Source organism: Molothrus ater, chromosome 6, assembly GCF_012460135.2.
Source record: "Molothrus ater isolate BHLD 08-10-18 breed brown headed cowbird chromosome 6, BPBGC_Mater_1.1, whole genome shotgun sequence".
Taxonomy (NCBI): Eukaryota; Metazoa; Chordata; class Aves; order Passeriformes; family Icteridae; genus Molothrus; species Molothrus ater.
In genome coordinates, this window is record NC_050483.2 from 30,061,079 (window position 1) to 30,079,193 (window position 18,115).

The following is an 18,115-nucleotide window of genomic DNA, read 5'->3' on the forward strand; positions in this document are numbered from 1 at the left end:
GGCGGCGGGCGGCCGGAACCGCGGCCTCAGCCAATCGCGTCTCCGCCTGTCGGCCCCGGGGGACACGTGACCACAAGCGGCGCCGCGCGATCATCCGGGTTCGGTCCCCTGCGCGCGGGCACCGCCTCGCGCGGGGGCGGGGCCGAGTCACGTGACGGCGGCGGCGACAGCCGGTCCGGGCCCCGGCGGTGACAGCGGCGAGAGCCCGAGCCGGCCCCGCCGGTGACAGCGGCGACAGCCCGAGCCGGCCCCGCCGCAGCCATGTCGGCCAAGGACCGCATCGAGATCTTCCCCTCGCGGATGTGAGTGTCCGCCGTGACGGGTCGGGATAGCGCCGAGGGGGGAGCGCGGGGGCTCCGTGCCGTGCCCGAGGAGGCGGGAGCAGCAGGAGCGGCCGCTCTCGGGCGCTCAGGGCTCCTCATCGGGGCTCGGCCCTCCGAGTCGTTCCGCCGGTTGTGCTGCGCCGTCGAGAGGGGCTCCCCTGGTTCTGTGGCGGAGCCGCTGAGGGCCGCTGGTCCTAAACTTCACATTCTGCTTCCAGGCTCCACATCAGCTCTGTTCGTCCTCACAGGGCCGTGGCAGGGCCCCCGGCACCGAGATGCCGGGTGTGATGTTTAAAATCAAGTGATTACGCAAACCTTACTTAAAAAAGAATGATTTTTAGAGTGTATGTGTAGGAAAAATGGACAAACGGAACCACAGCTTCCTCTAACTTTGCAACAGAGGGTACTGCTTCGTGAGAGGTTGGCCATAGAGCGTTAAAAGAAGGAAGTAAATTGCTTCCAATGTAGTGGACAGTCAGGTAATTTTCCAGCTCCAGACAGCAAACTATTTGTCATGAAATCAGATGTCTCCTGAGAAGGCTTAGAAAGCTGCCAAACATTGGAACTAACACAAACAATTGAATAAATTGCTGTTTTAATAACACTGTTTAGTTTGTCTTTGGAACCCTCCAGGACAGACAAGACTTTGCTTAAGGTGAAAGGCTGTTTTAAATCTTCTTGCATAAAAGTGGGTTGCCTGCGCATAATCTTTATAATAAAAAGGATTCCTTGAAGGACAGAAAACCTCAAATATAAAATAATAATTATTCACTCTGTATGAGCTCAAGACATATAAAGTAACAGTTTATATGGAAAGATTAATACATTACATGGTAAATGTTCTGTTTTGAAATTTAGTTTGGAAATAAACTATTGCATACACAGTAATGAATTGCTGCAGACACTAAGTCATCTGGTCTCACTCCTGCTCTTTGGTAGTGCTTTTTTCGGTTCAGTTTAGGTGTGCAAGGAGAGGGCACTTCAATCACTTTTGAAAAGTATCTGGTTTTGTGAGGTGATGTGTCACTGTGGCGTGAGGGTGGTCACGTACAATGTTCACAAGGCTGTTTTCAAACAAGGTGACAGACAATAATGTGGGTGCTGTTCCCAAAGGAATGTAAGTTAGAATGGCAAAATAAAGATGTCCTGTGTCTGCAACAAATAATTTTCTTAACTGACAGAAGAGTATTTCACAAGGTTTACTTTTTATGTTGGTTTGGGGGTTTTTTTGTTGTTATAAAGTGGCTTGCTGGTATCAGTCTCTTCTGTGCTGGAAATCTTCAATTCCAGAAGCTGCTCGGTTTCCTTGAGAGTAAACAAGACTTTGTTTATTGCACTCTCAGAGCCAGTGAGATCTTGCTCCAACTAGAAGGCCAGCCAGTCTCTGGCAGGTGGTGAACAGAGCAGACAAGTCAGTCCAAGGTGATGACAGGCACCTGCTTGTTGGGAAAGTAAAGTTGCCTTTTTACTCTCTGATTTTTTTTTTAATCATAAACATTCATAAAGTATTCATGGTTTTCAGTTATACATATTTGGTAGATGTTAATGGAGCTATTCTCATCACATGTCAGTTGATGTGGCCAGTAATAGATTCCACTGTGTAGATAGAATCTTAATTATACTTACTTTTTCCAAGGTCAGAGAGGAAGTGTGTAAGAACTTGGCTTAAGTGGTGTCCTTTGTGCACAGTGGCTGCATGTAGAAAGTAGTACAGTTCCTAATTTTATACAAGAAACCTGTAAGTGTGCTACTGGATGTAAAGGTGAAAGCTACAACTAACTCACTAATATCCTGTTTAAATTGTTGCTGCTTTTGATTGTCTTCGATAGCTTGTAAATCTCCCATGCAGCATATGAAGCTAAGGGAAACCAGAATGTACAACTGCTGCATCTTCTTGCTCTGTAAAATCAGAACATGGCATCAACTGTTATGATCATATGAAGAATTTGCTTTGTCTGATTTTGAGAAGATGACGTGGCAGTAGAAGAACTTAATACCAGTGTCACAGTGACAGCAGATATTTGGAGTAGCTTGATTTCTGGTACTTCTAAGTCATGAAGAAAAATGAAAACTCTTATTTCCTATTATAGAAGCACTGAAAGATGTCTTGTCAATTTTCCTTGAGCTTTGATTTCACAGATAATAACCTTGTAGTTTTCATTGGTGATGGAGATAAATATAAATTCCCTTGATTTTAAATCGGAATCTAAAATTCTGTCCTGAAGTGTCCATCTTGTTTTACTGCAATGGTGTTTCATGGTTGCTTCATCATTTCAGTCATATGCACGTCAGAAAACTTCACATAAGTTTTTTCCTTATCCCTTCAGATGATGCAGGATGTTTTTTCTTTATTCCTCTGCTTACCAGGGCTCAGACCATCATGAAGGCTCGTTTGAAAGGAGCCCAAACAGGTCGTAACCTCCTGAAGAAAAAATCTGATGCTTTGACGCTTCGATTCAGGCAGATCCTTAAGAAAATTATTGAGGTAGGTAAATTAGAATTTTCCTTTGTTTGGCTCACTTTACCGTTCTGTCTGTTGTGCATTCCTGTTCTCCTAACTTCATTAGATAAGGCTGGAATACAGGATGACTTTCTGGCTAACCTGTTTTTTGTAAGTGAGACTACTGAGCAGAATTCTGGTTTTTTGGCTGCAATGATACAGAAACTTGGAAGAGTTAATATTCTTCACCTCTTTCCAGACAGTCTTAGCCTCTGCTTTCTTTTGTGTCCCAAGTTCCCTATCATGATGCTGCCAAATACTTTAGGATTGGTGTTAAAATGTTCTGTAGTCCCATTTTTATTGCTTTATCTGGCTTGAGGGGATACTGCACATCTATAATGTTTCCTGCATGACTAGGTACACTAGCAAGCAGAAGTTCTGTTCAGATGGGACTTGTTCCTTTAGGAAGAAACAGAGTCCCGCTTCTTCCTTTGTAACAAGGATGACAAATCTGAGATAGTCAGTAGAAAATCTGAGATAGTCAGTAGAGCCTACTATGTGTTGTTCTGCTCTGCCATATCAGACAGATTGAGTTGTACTGTTTGAGTTGCAGCTGCTGCAGTGTCCATGGTTAGCAGTGGTCCTTTGTTGCCACGCTGTAGACAAGCTCTCATCATCTGTCATTGCTTCCTGTACATTGTCTAACACACACAGGCTGGTGTTTCTCAATAGTTTTTAGCTACAAGGGCTACAAAGCTGTAAAAATTGGGAAAAAACAGAGTGGGAGGAGAGTGCAGCTTCACAAAGCTGTAAACATTTGTATGTTGAAAACCAACTTCAGCTGTCTCATAGTATTCCATACAATGTGAAACGATTATTTTCCTACTGAGCCACTTTATTGTTGTTATTTAACCCCCATGTAATAGAATTTCATGATTAAGACAGATCTTTTGCTTTTTTCTGTGAGTTCTACAGTGTGAAACAGCTGAATTTTTTTTTGCCAGTCACCTGAGAATTACAATTTTCAGTTTGAGAGTAAGCTATGCATATAGGACTTTCTCACTCTCTTCAATTTCTTCTCCTTATGCTGCTAGTTATTTATCCTGGAAAAGGAGTAACAATGTGCCTTGTATTTGCTGCCATTTTTTTTTTGTTAACAGACTAAGATGCTGATGGGTGAGGTGATGAGAGAAGCTGCCTTTTCACTTGCTGAGGCAAAGTTCACAGCAGGAGATTTCAGGTGAGGATTGCTGGGCTTCCATGAGCATATCCTACCTATGGGAAAGAGCTATCAACAAATTATTATTTTCTCTTTTGGAAAAAAAGGTAAATTCTTAAAGGCACCTAAAAAAAGATGACAGTGGAGGGGATGAACGAAATTCTGTTATGTAAAGGCAGGAGAGAGAGAACTTGCACAATGAAAACTCTGTTGGAAGCTAAACCAAGTGGAAACATTACCAAAATTTTTTGTCCTTGGTTTGAGAAGGTGTTGCTTTTTGCGCCTTGGAATAAAAAATGTAGGGAAGCAAGAATTTATATCAGAGTATTGGACAATTTGTTAATTTGGTCTTTCTTGAGAATTAGAGGGATAGATGTAATGTGTGCTCTTTTCTGCCAGTAAGTCACACAGTGATTTTACTAGTTGTTCTTATCTCCTACCTTGCTGACCTTTATCTCACTAAGGATAGAGAGGGCTGTATGCAAGAGGGGAAACAGATCCTTTTCTTCCAGCAGGATACTTTAATTGTATTTTAATAAATTACAGTTTTGTCTAGGGTGTTTGTGTAATTCATTCAGGTGTGCATGGGGAAGGGTTAAAGATTCATCTGATGGTACTTCCAACTAATGGGGAAGAGCCAAGTGATCAGACACAGTAGTAATCTGCGTGCTGCTAAGAAAAGTCTTTTTGCCCTTTCATTTGGATATAGTGCTGTTTCCTGTCCTAACTAGTCACTGTGTTTAGCCATAAACAAGTCAGATTCCACCCTGTAAGTAAACTGGACTTCAGCAGAGGAGTTAGCTGTAGTGACCTGTTCTTGGAAGACCTTAAGTTACTTTGGAATGCTTCAAGATGAATTGTGGTACAAGTCCAAGTTTGTTAATATGGTAGTGGGTGAATAATCTCATTAATGCTCTGAAAGAGCAAATACTTAGAAACTAAAATGAACAAAATGTTGTGGCTTTGGTTTGCATTTAAATCCTTGAAATTCCTTCTCTTTCATTGTGAAAGAAATCTTACAGGTTGATTAGACTCAATGGTATTAAAATAATTTGCCAGATAACTGGCTAGTTTTTTAGCTATGCTTTGTAAATTTGGTCTAAGACATTTTTAAAGTTATATTTCATAGACTCTGCATCTTTTCCAAACTTTGCTGGAAACCTGTTTCTTTCAAAGCTTCTGTGTTACCTTTGAAGACTTTGCAATGAATTGCAAGGAGAACTGAGCTGACAACACTTTCCAGGTCCTTGCAGCTATTTGATAACTGATTCATCTTGTATATAATGATGAGTTAATGAACCACTTCAATTTTCCTGATCAGGATCTGTGTTTTCTTCCTTACAGTACCACTGTGATTCAAAATGTGAACAAAGCGCAAGTCAAGATCAGAGCTAAAAAAGACAATGTAGCAGGTGACTCCTTTCCAGGCCATGAGTACTTCAACTCATAAGGGAATTGTGGGAGGAGACTTGGAAATAGGCAGGAATGTATCCAAACACTGTCTCCTTTTTTTCTTACCTATCTGTAGGAACAATTGTAATTTGTTGTTTTTCCACATACAGCTAATGATTTTTATATTTGGTTACTTACCTCTCATAAAATAAAATGAATGTGTGTAAACTGCAGTCCAATTTCTGAATTTCTGGACAAAGTATAACTTCCATAGAGCTTTACTGGAAAACAGATCAGGAGTTAAGCCCCAAAGTTAAATAAACTTCAAGCAATTGTCTATCCACACAATTGTCTATAAAGAAAACAAGACAGATAAATCAGGATTGAATGATTGAAATGTTCCTTAAGCAAAGAGAACATAGTACTAAACATAATAAAACGGAATGAACCAGAATACTTCCCTGAATTTTTCATGGGTCTTGATCTCTGCAAACTCAACACAATTCTGAAGTTCCATATTAAATGTCAGAACCAGCATGACTTAATTGTTCCAAGCTATGTAGGAATATTTTGTAAACAAAGCTTCTGCCATTACATAATCAGAAGCAAATGGGGTAAAAGTGAGCTGTACTTCATAAATCTGTAACCCTTCATGTCTCTTACATGCATTTTTCTTCGTTCTCTTCAGGTGTAACCTTGCCAGTTTTTGAGCATTACCAGGAAGGAGGGGACAGTAAGTACAACCCAAGTGTTTTCTGTTTTTATGTACTTACAGCCATTCCATGCTCACATAGAAATACTGTCATGTCTTAATGGTAAGTCAGTTTACATCACAGGCATAGGGGTACTTACCTCCTTTGATGTTTTGCCTGCTCCTGTGACATGGAGGGATTATTAGGAACTTCTAAAACATTCTGCTTTCAATAATCAGTGAGTTCTTCAGGTGAGGAGAAGACTTGTATTTCCAGATTTTGAGACTTCTAAGTGTTACTAGAGACATGTACAACATAAACCACTAAAAAGACAATTTGTTAATGGGCAAAGGCTTTAGCTTCTCACTTGATAAGCTCTTTATATCCCTATAGTGTGTAAAGTATTAATTTTTATCTAGTAAGGAAACACTATAAGTGCAATAGTAACAATTTTTGGTTTTTTTCAGGCTATGAGCTGACTGGCTTGGCCAGAGGTGGAGAACAGCTGGCTAAGCTGAAGAGGAACTATGCCAAAGCTGTGGAGCTGCTTGTGGAACTGGCCTCGTTACAGGTTGGTGAGAGTTAAAAAAGAACAGATCATTGGTTTCTCACTTTTCTAAAATGAAAGTATCATCTCTCAGTAGTTGTAGCTTAATATAGTCCCAGTGCTGTATAAAGTCGCAAACCTTTTTTAGCCATATTACTGCTTCAGAGAAATCCTTGTTCTTTAATGCTCAGAAGAAACTTTTTGGGAGAGTTGGTATTTGTAACTGTGCAGTATTTAGCATGCTAGTGACATTAGTAGAAAACATTCTACTTCTATCAAGAACATAGTTTTTAAAGCTACATTATAGACTTGGCTTTCAAGTGCTCTTTGATTTTGTGTACAGAACTGATAGAAATGTTGAATTTGTCTTGTTATATATTAACTATTTAATCCCATTCCATCAGACATCCTTTATTACTTTGGATGAAGCCATTAAAATAACGAACAGACGTGTGAATGCAATTGAACATGGTGAGTATTTTTCCATTTGGGATGCATAACATTTTCTGTTTCTATGTAAGCTGAGGAGCAGGGCCAATGAAGCCATTCTTTGTTGTTAGAATTTCTCACCAGTTCAAGAATGCTTTCTAAAAAGCATTACAATTAGGCATATTGCAAGAAAGAAAAAAATTAAAAGCCCAGTGGAATGGACTGGAGGACATAGAGATAAATGAATAAGGAAACATGAGAAAGTAATCAGGAAATTGTGTTAAGAACCTACAGGACAAAAGTTTACAAATATTCTGCAGTCCCTGCTAGTGACTTTGACTTAACTGGTGAAGCCTGTTGACTAGAAGCAAAAGATATGATGTTTCTATGTGTTAAGATGTTCCAATAGGTAGCATAATAAACTTCAAACAACTAAAATATAGTTAAATCACTCTAATGAACTTTGAAACTGTAATGGTGGTGCCCAGTGGAGAGGCTGGTGACTTCTTCATTTTGGATGGAACAGTCCATATGTCAATAACCTGGTATTTTTCTTTGATCTGAATTCTTTGTTCTTCATGTTCTTGTTTGTAAATTTGTTTCTTGCCATTTCTTAAGTACTGTTACAATCACAACATTGGCTGTGCTTCCTTTTGCCGCAGTGTCCAGAGTGCTTTGCTTTGATTGTTTCAAGTTGCTTTCTAAATTTTGATGTCCTGGATTTAATAACTTTTGCATGTATACAGTAATGTATTTCAGTCCATGTTTCCAAATCATCCTTTTCAGCAGTTTTTCATAGACTGGTTTCTTTGAACATACAGGCCTTAACTGCAGCTTATCACTGAGAATATGACTTAGAAAAAGTTTCCTCTGCAGCCTTCCAAATAATTTTGGTAGTGCTGGTAACAGGTTTCTTCTTTCAACAAATGATTCCGATACAGAGCTTGTGCAGTTGGTGTTAAACCTGTATTTAGTGTCTTACCTTTTGTTTTGTGATTGTGTTGTATTTGAGTATGTGTTTTCATGATAGCCTTTTTAAATGGATAATTCTGAGTAAAGGTGGTATACTGAAGTTTCTGAAACAATGGAAGAATGATGGAAGAACATAGTTTTAATTCAAATTTGGCTGCTTGTCAGGAGTTTTTTATATTTTGTGTACTTGTCCATCAGGAAATAGTATGATCTTCCATGAAAGACAAAGATTTCCCCTAGCCAAAAGAATTACTAGACTGACATCAAACAACATCTGTGCAATACATTAGATACTTCCTGGCTAATATAACAGCAGTCCCACCTTCCTTATATTTTTTTTAGTGATTATTCCCAGGATCGAGCGTACTCTTTCTTATATCATCACAGAACTGGATGAACGAGAACGAGAGGAATTCTACAGGTAAAAGACTAGTCAAAAGACTAGAATGGTCTCTTCCTAACATAGACCATTCCTCAGAAGGGAGTTAAGAGAACTGTTCACCAAATGTGGAAGCAAGCATTGTTAAACATGACCTCATTGTTGCTGCACATGGAGTTTCCAGAGCTAGGCACTCACCAATTACTTGTCTGAAAGTTATAAATGAATCCCTTCCATTAATTTGTACATAGCTGTCATTGTTCTTCCAGAGGGAATGATGTGGTACAGTACCCTGAGGTATTCTGCTTTAACAACACCTTTGCCAATACAGTCAATGTTCTAGGCCGCCTGAAACAAAAATGTAAAATCTGAAATGAATGAAAGAGGAATGAACTTGATTAAATACAAGCAGGATAGTATAATGCAGTGTTTAGGGTCAAGAATATAATTTATAGTTTGGTTAAGTTTTCCAATTGCAGCAGCTAGCAATAAAAACCTTTTATTTTTGCCATTTTGCCAAATCTGGTATTTGTTAGAAAATTTTCGTTTCCTGTGGAACTTTTCCAGGTAGCTTTATCAAGTTCAAGTTGTATGGTATAGCTACTAACCTGTTGTATGAAAACATTTTTCATGTTGTATGAAAATTTGCTTCACAGATAAAGCTGCATTTCTCTTCACAGGCTTAAAAAGATCCAGGAAAAGAAAAAAGTCTTGAAAGAAAAGTCTGATCAAGAACGGGAGCTGCGGAGGGCTGCTGGTGAGGAAAGTGAGCCAGCCAATCTCTTAGCAGAAGAGAAGGATGAAGACCTTCTCTTTGAGTAACCCTGCACAGTTGCTGGGGGCAGGGGACCCAAAATACAGAATGTCCAGTTGCAATATAATTCAAGACATGTTGCCTCCAAGATACTTATGTGGCTTCTCATTTGGTGTCCAAGTCTTGAGTTGAATGGATTGTGGATTTCTCCTGGGAGATTAAAAATCTGGGAATTTGACTACAGCATAGGAGGGAAGGCAGAAATGGGTCAGATGCTTTACTATAAGGAAAGCCTTCTAGTCCATGTTCAGCCTGTTTGTTCTTAGTAGGAATGACTGTTGATAGTTGTATTTTTTTTTTGAAGGATGCTCCTGGATTTGCCTAATAAGATTCATTCATCTAATTGCTCCCCTTCCTAGTACAAGCAGAGAAAAATGGTACTTAGGGAGGAAGATGCATGTGATGTTCTTTGCTGCTGAACCAGTAATGTTCAAGTTGCTTAGATCCAGTATTGGCACAGCTGAAGTCAAATTCCCTGTAAAGGAAACTCTAGTTTTCTAACCTGTTGATGAAATCCACAGTCTTCTGTGATATATTTTTCTTGCACGATTGTTACCATTGGCCTAAAATATCTACGGTTTTAATTAGAGGTTCTGCCAACTTGTGTACTGTCTGTGCTAGAAACAAGTGTAAATTTTAACTGCTAAAATACCTGGTGTCTGGCTCGAGTTGCTAGAAGATGAATCTTAAAAGCTTGTTGTGTTGATTTCAAAATAAAACCTCTGCTTCATCCTTTCTCCCTGACATGGAAACCACACAGCATACATCTCTTACAGTCTGTGCCCACATTTCGTGATCTTTAGTGCTTTAAATAAGTAACGGTGGAGAAGTGGCTCCCTCCTGCCAAAAGCACATAGAAAAAATCATCTAGCTACATGTTGCTGCAAATCTTCATTGCTTCAGTAGGCTGGCAAGCAAAGCAGGGTTGAATGCACAGCAGTCCATCCTTCCTGCAATTCTCAAGTCCAAGGTTGATGAGTGGAGTCCAGGAGACTGGCTGACCAGCAGGCTGTCACTAAACCCTGCTCAGTTCGAAGAGCTGTTTTCCTAAAGACAGAAGCACAGGATCATTTAGGTTGTAAAAGACCTCGAAGATCACCGAGTCCAACCTTTGACCAGTCACCACCTTGTCAGTCCATAGCCATGTCCAGTCATTCCTTGAACACATTGGTTGTGTTTTTTTCTTGAAGGCACTGGTTTGCAATCAGCAAACTGAACACATGCCCCAGAACTAAGGCTGGGTCATAGTTTCCTAGTACATAGTACTAAAAGTCTAGTCTATTCAAGGTAAGCATCTTGTTTTAAACACGACACTTAACTGCAGATACAGGGTAACTGCAAGGAATAAATGAACACCTTTAAAAATAATTTTAGACTTGTATGAATAATAAGGCCATTTCTTTTCTCTTGTGTAGATGTAGACAGCACAGCTAAATGGTAGGTCCATAGTCTGTTGTAAGATACAGATCCAGCTTGAAAGAGACACTGGAGCTCTGCAGACCTGTTGTCTCTCCCACAGGATGGATGGTGTCAGAAGGTACACAGAACATCCTGCAGGGCACTGATGGGTCACAGCATGTTTCACACATTCAGCAAAGTGGCAAAAAGAAGACTCTCAAGATCCACTACAGGAAGTAAAATTGTACAGTGATTTATTTTAAATCTAGAAATATGTTACATTTTTACATTAGTGTGCAGTTCGTGATGTCTCAAAATAGAGAGTGCAGATATATGTAAAAAAGTAAAATATGGGGCTAACCACAGGTCTCAGTAAAGTTACCTTAATTATTTAAGGCATGGAACCCCCCATCTAATATTTTTAAAAGTCACATTTAATTACATTCAAAAATTCTTTATGCAAATCATTTAACATTTATTTGAATTAAATCAGGACTGGTAAAAATGCAAATACCCTCATTTCAGTCTGATACAGCTCACAACAAAGCCTGGGATAAGACTGAAGAGTTCTACCAGTGATGTCTATGTATTTTCTGTTATTCTTGAGGGAACTAGCACACATTCTTCATTAAACAAGACAGAATGATTTCTTACACAAGGTAGTTCCAGATCCAAGCTGGCAGCAGATGGACAGCCAGGTACATATTTCAGTGCTGCTCAAGCTCTTCCTTTCAGCAGGAGGGAGACAAAGCTAACACTGCTTAAAAGCTATCATAGCACCTCTCCATGGATGTCAGTGAGTTCTGTGTGCCTCAGGAATTAGGAGAGTAGAACTCAACTTTAAGCAATATGCTTTAAGTCTACATTCACAAGCTCATTTGTATAAAACAGATTCTGTACACCATTTCAGAAAAACTGGGGAGACAAACATGAATGAAATAACATTAATGGCATGATTTGCTGAGACTGATGCTGCCTATAAACACTGAATACCTAAGGGGGTTCAGCAGCCACCTTGAGCTGATTGTGACTGGCAGAATTTTGGCAGCACCTACACGGCTGAGCTAGGTTAACCTTACTCAACATGTTTTACTGCTTTCCACCTTGTCCAGAAACATTCAATACCCAAAAGCCTAATGCATTTACAATAATCTTTCTTTAAAAAGGGTAGAATCAATACAGTTTTTCCAATACACCTGAACACTGTTGTTGTCATAAGCTATGGATGAAACTGAGAACATGCCTGCAATGTGAGGCAAAAAGCCACAATTTTGAATATCCAGCCCTTAGGCCAACAGTAGCACAGTATTATTTCTAACGCTGACTTGAACTAAGATACTCAAGTTTCACCCCATTTTCTTTCTGAAGCATCATTACTTATCCCCACTAATAGCTTAATTGCTTTTCAGCCCTATATATTAATTAAACCAGCAAATAATTTCGCTTTCTAGCAAGACAGGAATGCACTCTATACTTCAATTTTTCAACATAAAAGTGTACTGATTATTAGTTCAGTACCTAGGACAGTTATCTGATAATTTCTTTATATCTGCTCTATACTTTCAGCTCTTTAACTATGGGTGTGAATTTGTTCTACTAACATTTTAAGAAAGAATATATGCAAGACAGAATGGAAAACAGTAACTACTTTTTTATCCTTCAACATTAGACAGGATTGACTTACACATTGACATAATTCCAGTGTTTTACCTGTAGGAACAAAGGAACTCTATGGCTAAAAGAGATATTCACAGTTAAGGTTCTTTGTGCTACCCAAACCAGCCAAGATACTACTCATTTAGTGTCAGTAACAACAGCCCCACTGCAGATGCACAACCACAGTAGTTAAACCTCCACAGCCAGAATCATCTGAGGATGCAGAGATGTTCCCACCTGCTTTGCAGAATGCATCAGGATACATACCTTACCTTTTGTTCCCTTATTTCAAGTTTTTTGTTTTAACCATTAAAAATATTCCCCTTTCTTGTGACTTCTCAGTCAGTTACCAGTGTTTTACACATATTTTCACTGCAGAACTGAGCAAATGCAGGGCAATAAGTTGGCTAGTGAATTACAATACTCATAACACAGTAGCTACATTCAGCTATTTTAATTCCAGTTAGTTGTCCATTAGTCCAACAGCCACAACATGAACCATTTGCAGAGATTAAAAAACCCCACTGTCTTCCAATGTTCAGCACATCAGTCTGTATTAGTCAGTATTCTGTTATAAAACATGAGTATTTTAGTTGACTTTCAAGCAGCATGTCTTATAACTATATATTTTCACAAAAATATAACCTCTGCCTTTCTGTCTCTACAAGTCTGTGAAAAACAGCGGCTCCAATCAGTCGGTATGTTTTAAAGAAAATACCGTAAAAATACCACATCTAAAAGTTCAATATAATAGTCATATTTGATTGGACCTAAAATTACTGTGCAGTCAAATCTGATTTTAAAAGTCTGACTAAAAAGACACAAGGATCGAAATATTTACATTATACACATTTTTCAATACAGTGCTATTAGAAAGTGGAATGTTTGAGAATAAAAATATTAACTCAAGCCTCACAGGGCAGCTCCAGACCAGAGCAGCATCTTCATTCTGTGTATTTTTTGAACAGGAGAGGTTTCTCATTGACATTTTTCATGTGTAGATTATTCCTCTGCCCAATCATCTGTAGAATTACGCTCCTGAACTAGCATCATGTCCCACAAACTCATTAAGTTAAGTGTTAAATAACATTCATATTTATAACTATATGACAGCATGGACTATATATATACATATACACACAAACACACTTAAAATCTTTGTCCTAAGGGTGATCCTAAGTTAAAAAAGTGGATTTATGTATAAAAGTAGTTGCTAGAAAAAAAATCTATGTAAAGCTTTAGAATTTAGTACTGATATGGTCTCCATTTCTAGACCACAGAGAAAGAAAACCTGGACAATCTTTAGATCAGTTAAACTGGCTCACAAGCTGGTCAGCGTATTTTTCAGTAATACGCAATTTCACTGGCAAAGGATGCTGCCACTGAGGTCTAGAGCTCACATGCATTTGTACTAGAATTGGGCAGACCTACACATGATCTGCCTGGAAAGGGAACTAGATTGAAGTCCTTTTGTCCCTTGGAACTGCTCTCATCGTAGCCAGGTGGAGGGCACCCACTGGGGTTCTGTGTCGAGCTTATTTATTAACCGAAGTAACTCTTGATATGCCTTATCAAGATCAGAATTCACAATTGCTGTATCAAAGTAGTGGCCATTGTTCTGTTCCATCTCCCTTGTCTTCTCTATGATTTCTCTTAGCTCTTCTGGCTGCAATCAGAAACATAGGGTTAGTGTAGGTGTGTAAGCCTCTTCCCCACAGTAACAGCAGGGAATGGGAACAAATCCATTTCTTTACACAAACACTTCTGGTGTTCCTAGTGGCTTTTGAAAAGTTTACAGGAACACTTAACTATGGTCCATATTTGAAAGCTAAGGGCATTCAAGACAATCCTGACTGATTGGCTATGAGTGGCAAAGAGTAAATAACTAGCCAGGCTAAAGAAAATGGGGAAGATTAGCACTGCTCATTGCACAACACTGATCTCATCACTGAGGGAGACTGGACCCGTGCAGAACAAGGCAGCATTCGGCTGGGCACCACCAATACCTAACAGCCAAAGGAGACAGCTGACACTGGTGACACTGCTCAATACACAGCAGTGAGAGCCACACATTTAGGTTGACCAAATCACCGTAACAGCAGGTGAATAACATTGCAGAAATATGGAAAACACCACTTGGGAGCTAGAAGAGCATATGTTAAAAGCAAGAATATTGCAGTGTAGATAAATGATATAAAGGCAGAAGCAGAAATGTTTTGATTTCAGAATTTTTCTTACACTTAGATTCTAAAAGTGTGTTTATTTTTCTCAACTTATTTTTGGATTGTGTGAAGAAATATTCAGGTTTAATTTTTGAGATAATATTCTAGGAAGGATATTTCAAAAGGAACTTCAGGCCTTCAGGATTTTTTTCTTAGTCATAACACACTCTGGATAAAATCAGAGCAACATTGGAGCATACATGCAAGAAATACCCTTTTCTTTATCAGGAAAGGGATTTAACTTGGTAGCATGTACCCAAATGAAATAAATACAACCCCAACACAATTAATCAGAAAGAAAATAGGCACAGTGTAACACCAAGAAATGCACCCCTTTTTATTGCAAATGGATTCCTTGACTATTGCAACAAAAATCCAGAACATAAGATGCAATATTTATATAAAATAAAGTTTTCTTCATGGCATAATCATGAAGGAAGAAACACCCATTTAAAGACTATGATTATATTTGACGCAGGGGAGGAAAGGAAAAAAAGGAAATTTCTTCTGTTTCAACACTTGGACTTTAATGGACTTTTAAATCTTGCACACAAGTAATGAATCACCCTTGCATCAAACAAGGAGAGCAAAACAACACAGCCATAGAACACAGTGAGTTATAATTCCTGAGCAACAGCCATGTCAGGAATAACTGCGAGTTATCTTGGGAAGATTGTTTTCCCTTAGTATGAACTGCATTATGCTCAATTAGTGCTTTGAAGATACTGTGGTGGCAAAGGGCACTTGCCAATCACTACAGGGTAGATTTCAGTTAAAAGGGTGATGATGAACCTATTCCACTGCCTGAGCAATAAGCACTTGGTATATCATAGCCTGATAAGGAACTTTTCTAAGCTTTCAGATGTCCTGGTTTATTTGGCTTTCAAGTCCATTCTGCAGAACTAACTTCTGAGAAATTAAATAATCTCATAAGCTCAGATCTTTGACATGACTGGTTAAAAATGAAGAGTGATCCCACAAGATCAAGAATTAAAATAATTTTAGCTGAAGAGTTTTGGATTTTCAAGTAAATGCTTTTCCAAAGGCAGGTACATTCTGAAATGAAAACCAGTAATCCTTTGCTCCATTAGAATTACTCCCAGGTTTACCTGAGGACAAAACTGAGTTTTCCACAGTTTTGAAATGAAAGGTCATGTTTTTGTACCCAAATGCAGGGACCCCAATGCAGACACTGTACCCCAGGATTACTGAATTAGCAGTGCATTTCCTTGTCTAATACCTCTCACATCCCTTTATGCAAGAGCATCCTGAATGAACCCTTCCCTTAGCATTGTCTGCCTACCAACCTGGAGCACAACTACACTGGTTCACTGCAGTGCTAACTGCCAGTACCATCACCGTGACCCCATCCCAAGGAAGGGGATTTATCTGCATTTATTTGTTCACCAAACCCAGCATGGTTTCAGAAGAAGTGTAAGACACCTTACCTTAGGATTTTTCCCTTCTTTGGCCAATAAAGCACGTAGTCGTTCTTGTGAAGGTGGTGCAACAAATATAATATATGGCTTCAAATCAGAGTTACGTAGTGTTTTCAGTGACTGCAAAAACAGGTTTACATATTTAACAGTTTCACCCAGGAAGAGGGCATTTATTGATGCACTATTCACATGCTATAATAGACAATACACTCTTCAAACAAAACAACTGTACAATATATTAACAGCAACAGAATTAACTGTAACAGCATTCAGAGTTCAGACACCATTTCCTACGAAATTTATATTCCAACATTTTCAGCTTCATGAAACTGAAATATTTACTTTTGTTCAAGAATATTCTTCATAACTGAACTGAAGGAACAGATCTTTTGGTATCCAAAAACAATAAAAAGGTTAGCTATATTGAACTAGCTGTTGTACAATTCTAAGAAAAGGTATCAGCTTTGAACAGGGAGAAGAATCTTTAAGTATTACAGATTACTTGAAAAACTAAAGTTTAACCTTTTCTGTTTTGAAGATTAAAATACAAGACATCAGATGCACTATTACTGTATGTGTAGCATTTTGTTTTGTCAGGTTTGTCTTGGAATAAACAACTTGTCTCGAGATAAATTTTTATAGGCACAGAATCAGCTAAATTTTAAGAGTTATGAATTTTCATCTCATGACATGCTTTGCAATGTCCATGAGCTATGCTTGTAAAGTATCACATGGTCCCAACTGGTGATGACTAGCTGATGACTAACCATAGCTTCAATACTACCCCATCTTACTGATATGGCTGGGTTTTAGGGCTTTTTTTGCAGCATCTACAACAGCAGCAGACCTCATACATATCATGTGTATCAGGAAACAGGCTGCATTCCAGGACTCGGCCTCTTACCATGTTTGACTAAATTTCCAAATAGAGGTATGCAAGCATAGTTTTTCTCTTCATAACCAAAAGGTCACAGCTAAATGTTTTTTTCAATACTGTTGATGTGATGTACTTAATTTCTGAGCTGTATTTGGAAACGTGACAAACATTGCTGAAATGCAGTTTCCAAGTATAATCACAATGTCCTCTCCATCTTCAAAAGCCCCAGAGATCACAGAGTAATTGGAAGATGGAGAGACACAAATTTTATTTTAATTAATTTTTAATTTTAGATGGTTTCCAGATACTTAAAGCTGGTGAAAACTAAGACCCCCTATCAACTGCAGCACAGATAAAGATGAGCGTATTTGCAAACAAGGAACTGAATAGAGTCAACTGAGCATCCTGGCATAAACACAAATATGGATCTTGAAAACACACTCATTTTATAAACCAGAGAGACAGATAATTCACAGCAGCTTCTACAATGAAAACATGACAGGCAAGAGCTTTGCCATACCTGGGTATGAAGATTTAAAAGGCAAATTTTGCCCGAGTTGATGACTTGCCGCACGGAGTCGATGCTCGTTCCGTACAGGTTCTTCTCAAACTCCCCATATTCAATGAACTTCCCTGCAGCTATGTCACTCTCAAATGCCTGTCGGGAGATGAAATGATAATCCCTGCCAGCTGCCTCAGTCTCTCGCCTACTACGAGTAGTATCTACAAAAAAGGAATTGAGACAGTGATACATGTATAGAACTGAAAAAAAGAAAGTTTTTTTCTTAGCAGGCATATTGCTTATCATGCAAACACAACCCCCATGCCCTCCCCAGCCCAACACAGGAATTATCCATGAAGTCTGTGTATTTTATTTTCTACAATAAATGTCCCTGGTCAAATTAAGTTGTCAAACTTAATTTAGAGGTCTCTTTTACATTAACTAGAGGAAAAAAATAGTAAACTACAAAAAGAATAGTTTTAACTGTGCAGTTGTGTTCTGAATGTGAAAACAGCTATTAGTTGTTTTTCAACAAATATGTATTGCTAAATGGTTTGTAAACATAATCTAGGGTACATTAGACATTAAAAATACAATATTCACTGAAATACAAGTAGTTTGGGAGGGCACTAAAGCCACCTAAACTTAAATTTATGCAGGACATTTGATTAAAAGTTTCTTGTCCGTTTATACTGACTTCTTTTTGAACTTCTGTAACTCACTCCAATTATATTCAAACCGATATAAATGCATGTCTTATAATGCCTCTGGAACACTGTGTTTGTAACGCTGGATTTGCATTAACTTCCCTTTT

At 38.7% G+C, this 18,115-nt stretch overlaps 2 protein-coding genes across 2 annotated transcripts in view; one reads left to right on the plus strand and one right to left on the minus strand.

Moving 5' to 3' along the window:
- The first annotated feature begins 145 nt into the window (after positions 1-145).
- On the plus strand, positions 146-9,951 carry ATP6V1D (ATPase H+ transporting V1 subunit D). Its single transcript, XM_036383685.2, has 9 exons — positions 146-302; positions 2,691-2,808; positions 3,924-4,003; positions 5,327-5,394; positions 6,063-6,107; positions 6,534-6,637; positions 7,018-7,084; positions 8,357-8,435; positions 9,074-9,951. The coding sequence occupies exons 1-9, from the start codon at positions 262-264 to the stop codon at positions 9,213-9,215; spliced, it is 744 nt and encodes a 247-aa protein (XP_036239578.1). The 5' UTR covers positions 146-261; the 3' UTR covers positions 9,216-9,951.
- Positions 9,952-10,842: 891 nt separating this feature from the next.
- Positions 10,843-18,115, minus strand: part of PALS1 (protein associated with LIN7 1, MAGUK p55 family member) — a 55,506-nt gene continuing 48,233 nt past the window's right edge. The window contains exons 12-14 of the mRNA XM_036383683.2: positions 17,320-17,522; positions 15,932-16,042; positions 10,843-13,927 (exon numbers count right to left, since the gene is read on the minus strand). Coding sequence (XP_036239576.1) covers positions 13,751-13,927; positions 15,932-16,042; positions 17,320-17,522 — 491 coding nt within the window. The 3' untranslated portion in view covers positions 10,843-13,750. The remainder of the gene's footprint in view (positions 13,928-15,931; positions 16,043-17,319; positions 17,523-18,115) is intronic.

Bases quoted from the DNA above. Each gene is read 5' to 3' on its own strand.
- ATP6V1D (XM_036383685.2), top strand. From the start codon at position 262: ATGTCGGCCAAGGACCGCATCGAGATCTTCCCCTCGCGGAT. The intron at 2,809-3,923 runs GTAGGTAAATTA...TTTTGTTAACAG, and splicing joins TCCTTAAGAAAATTATTGAG to ACTAAGATGCTGATGGGTGA. The intron at 6,638-7,017 runs GTTGGTGAGAGT...CCATTCCATCAG, and splicing joins TGGAACTGGCCTCGTTACAG to ACATCCTTTATTACTTTGGA.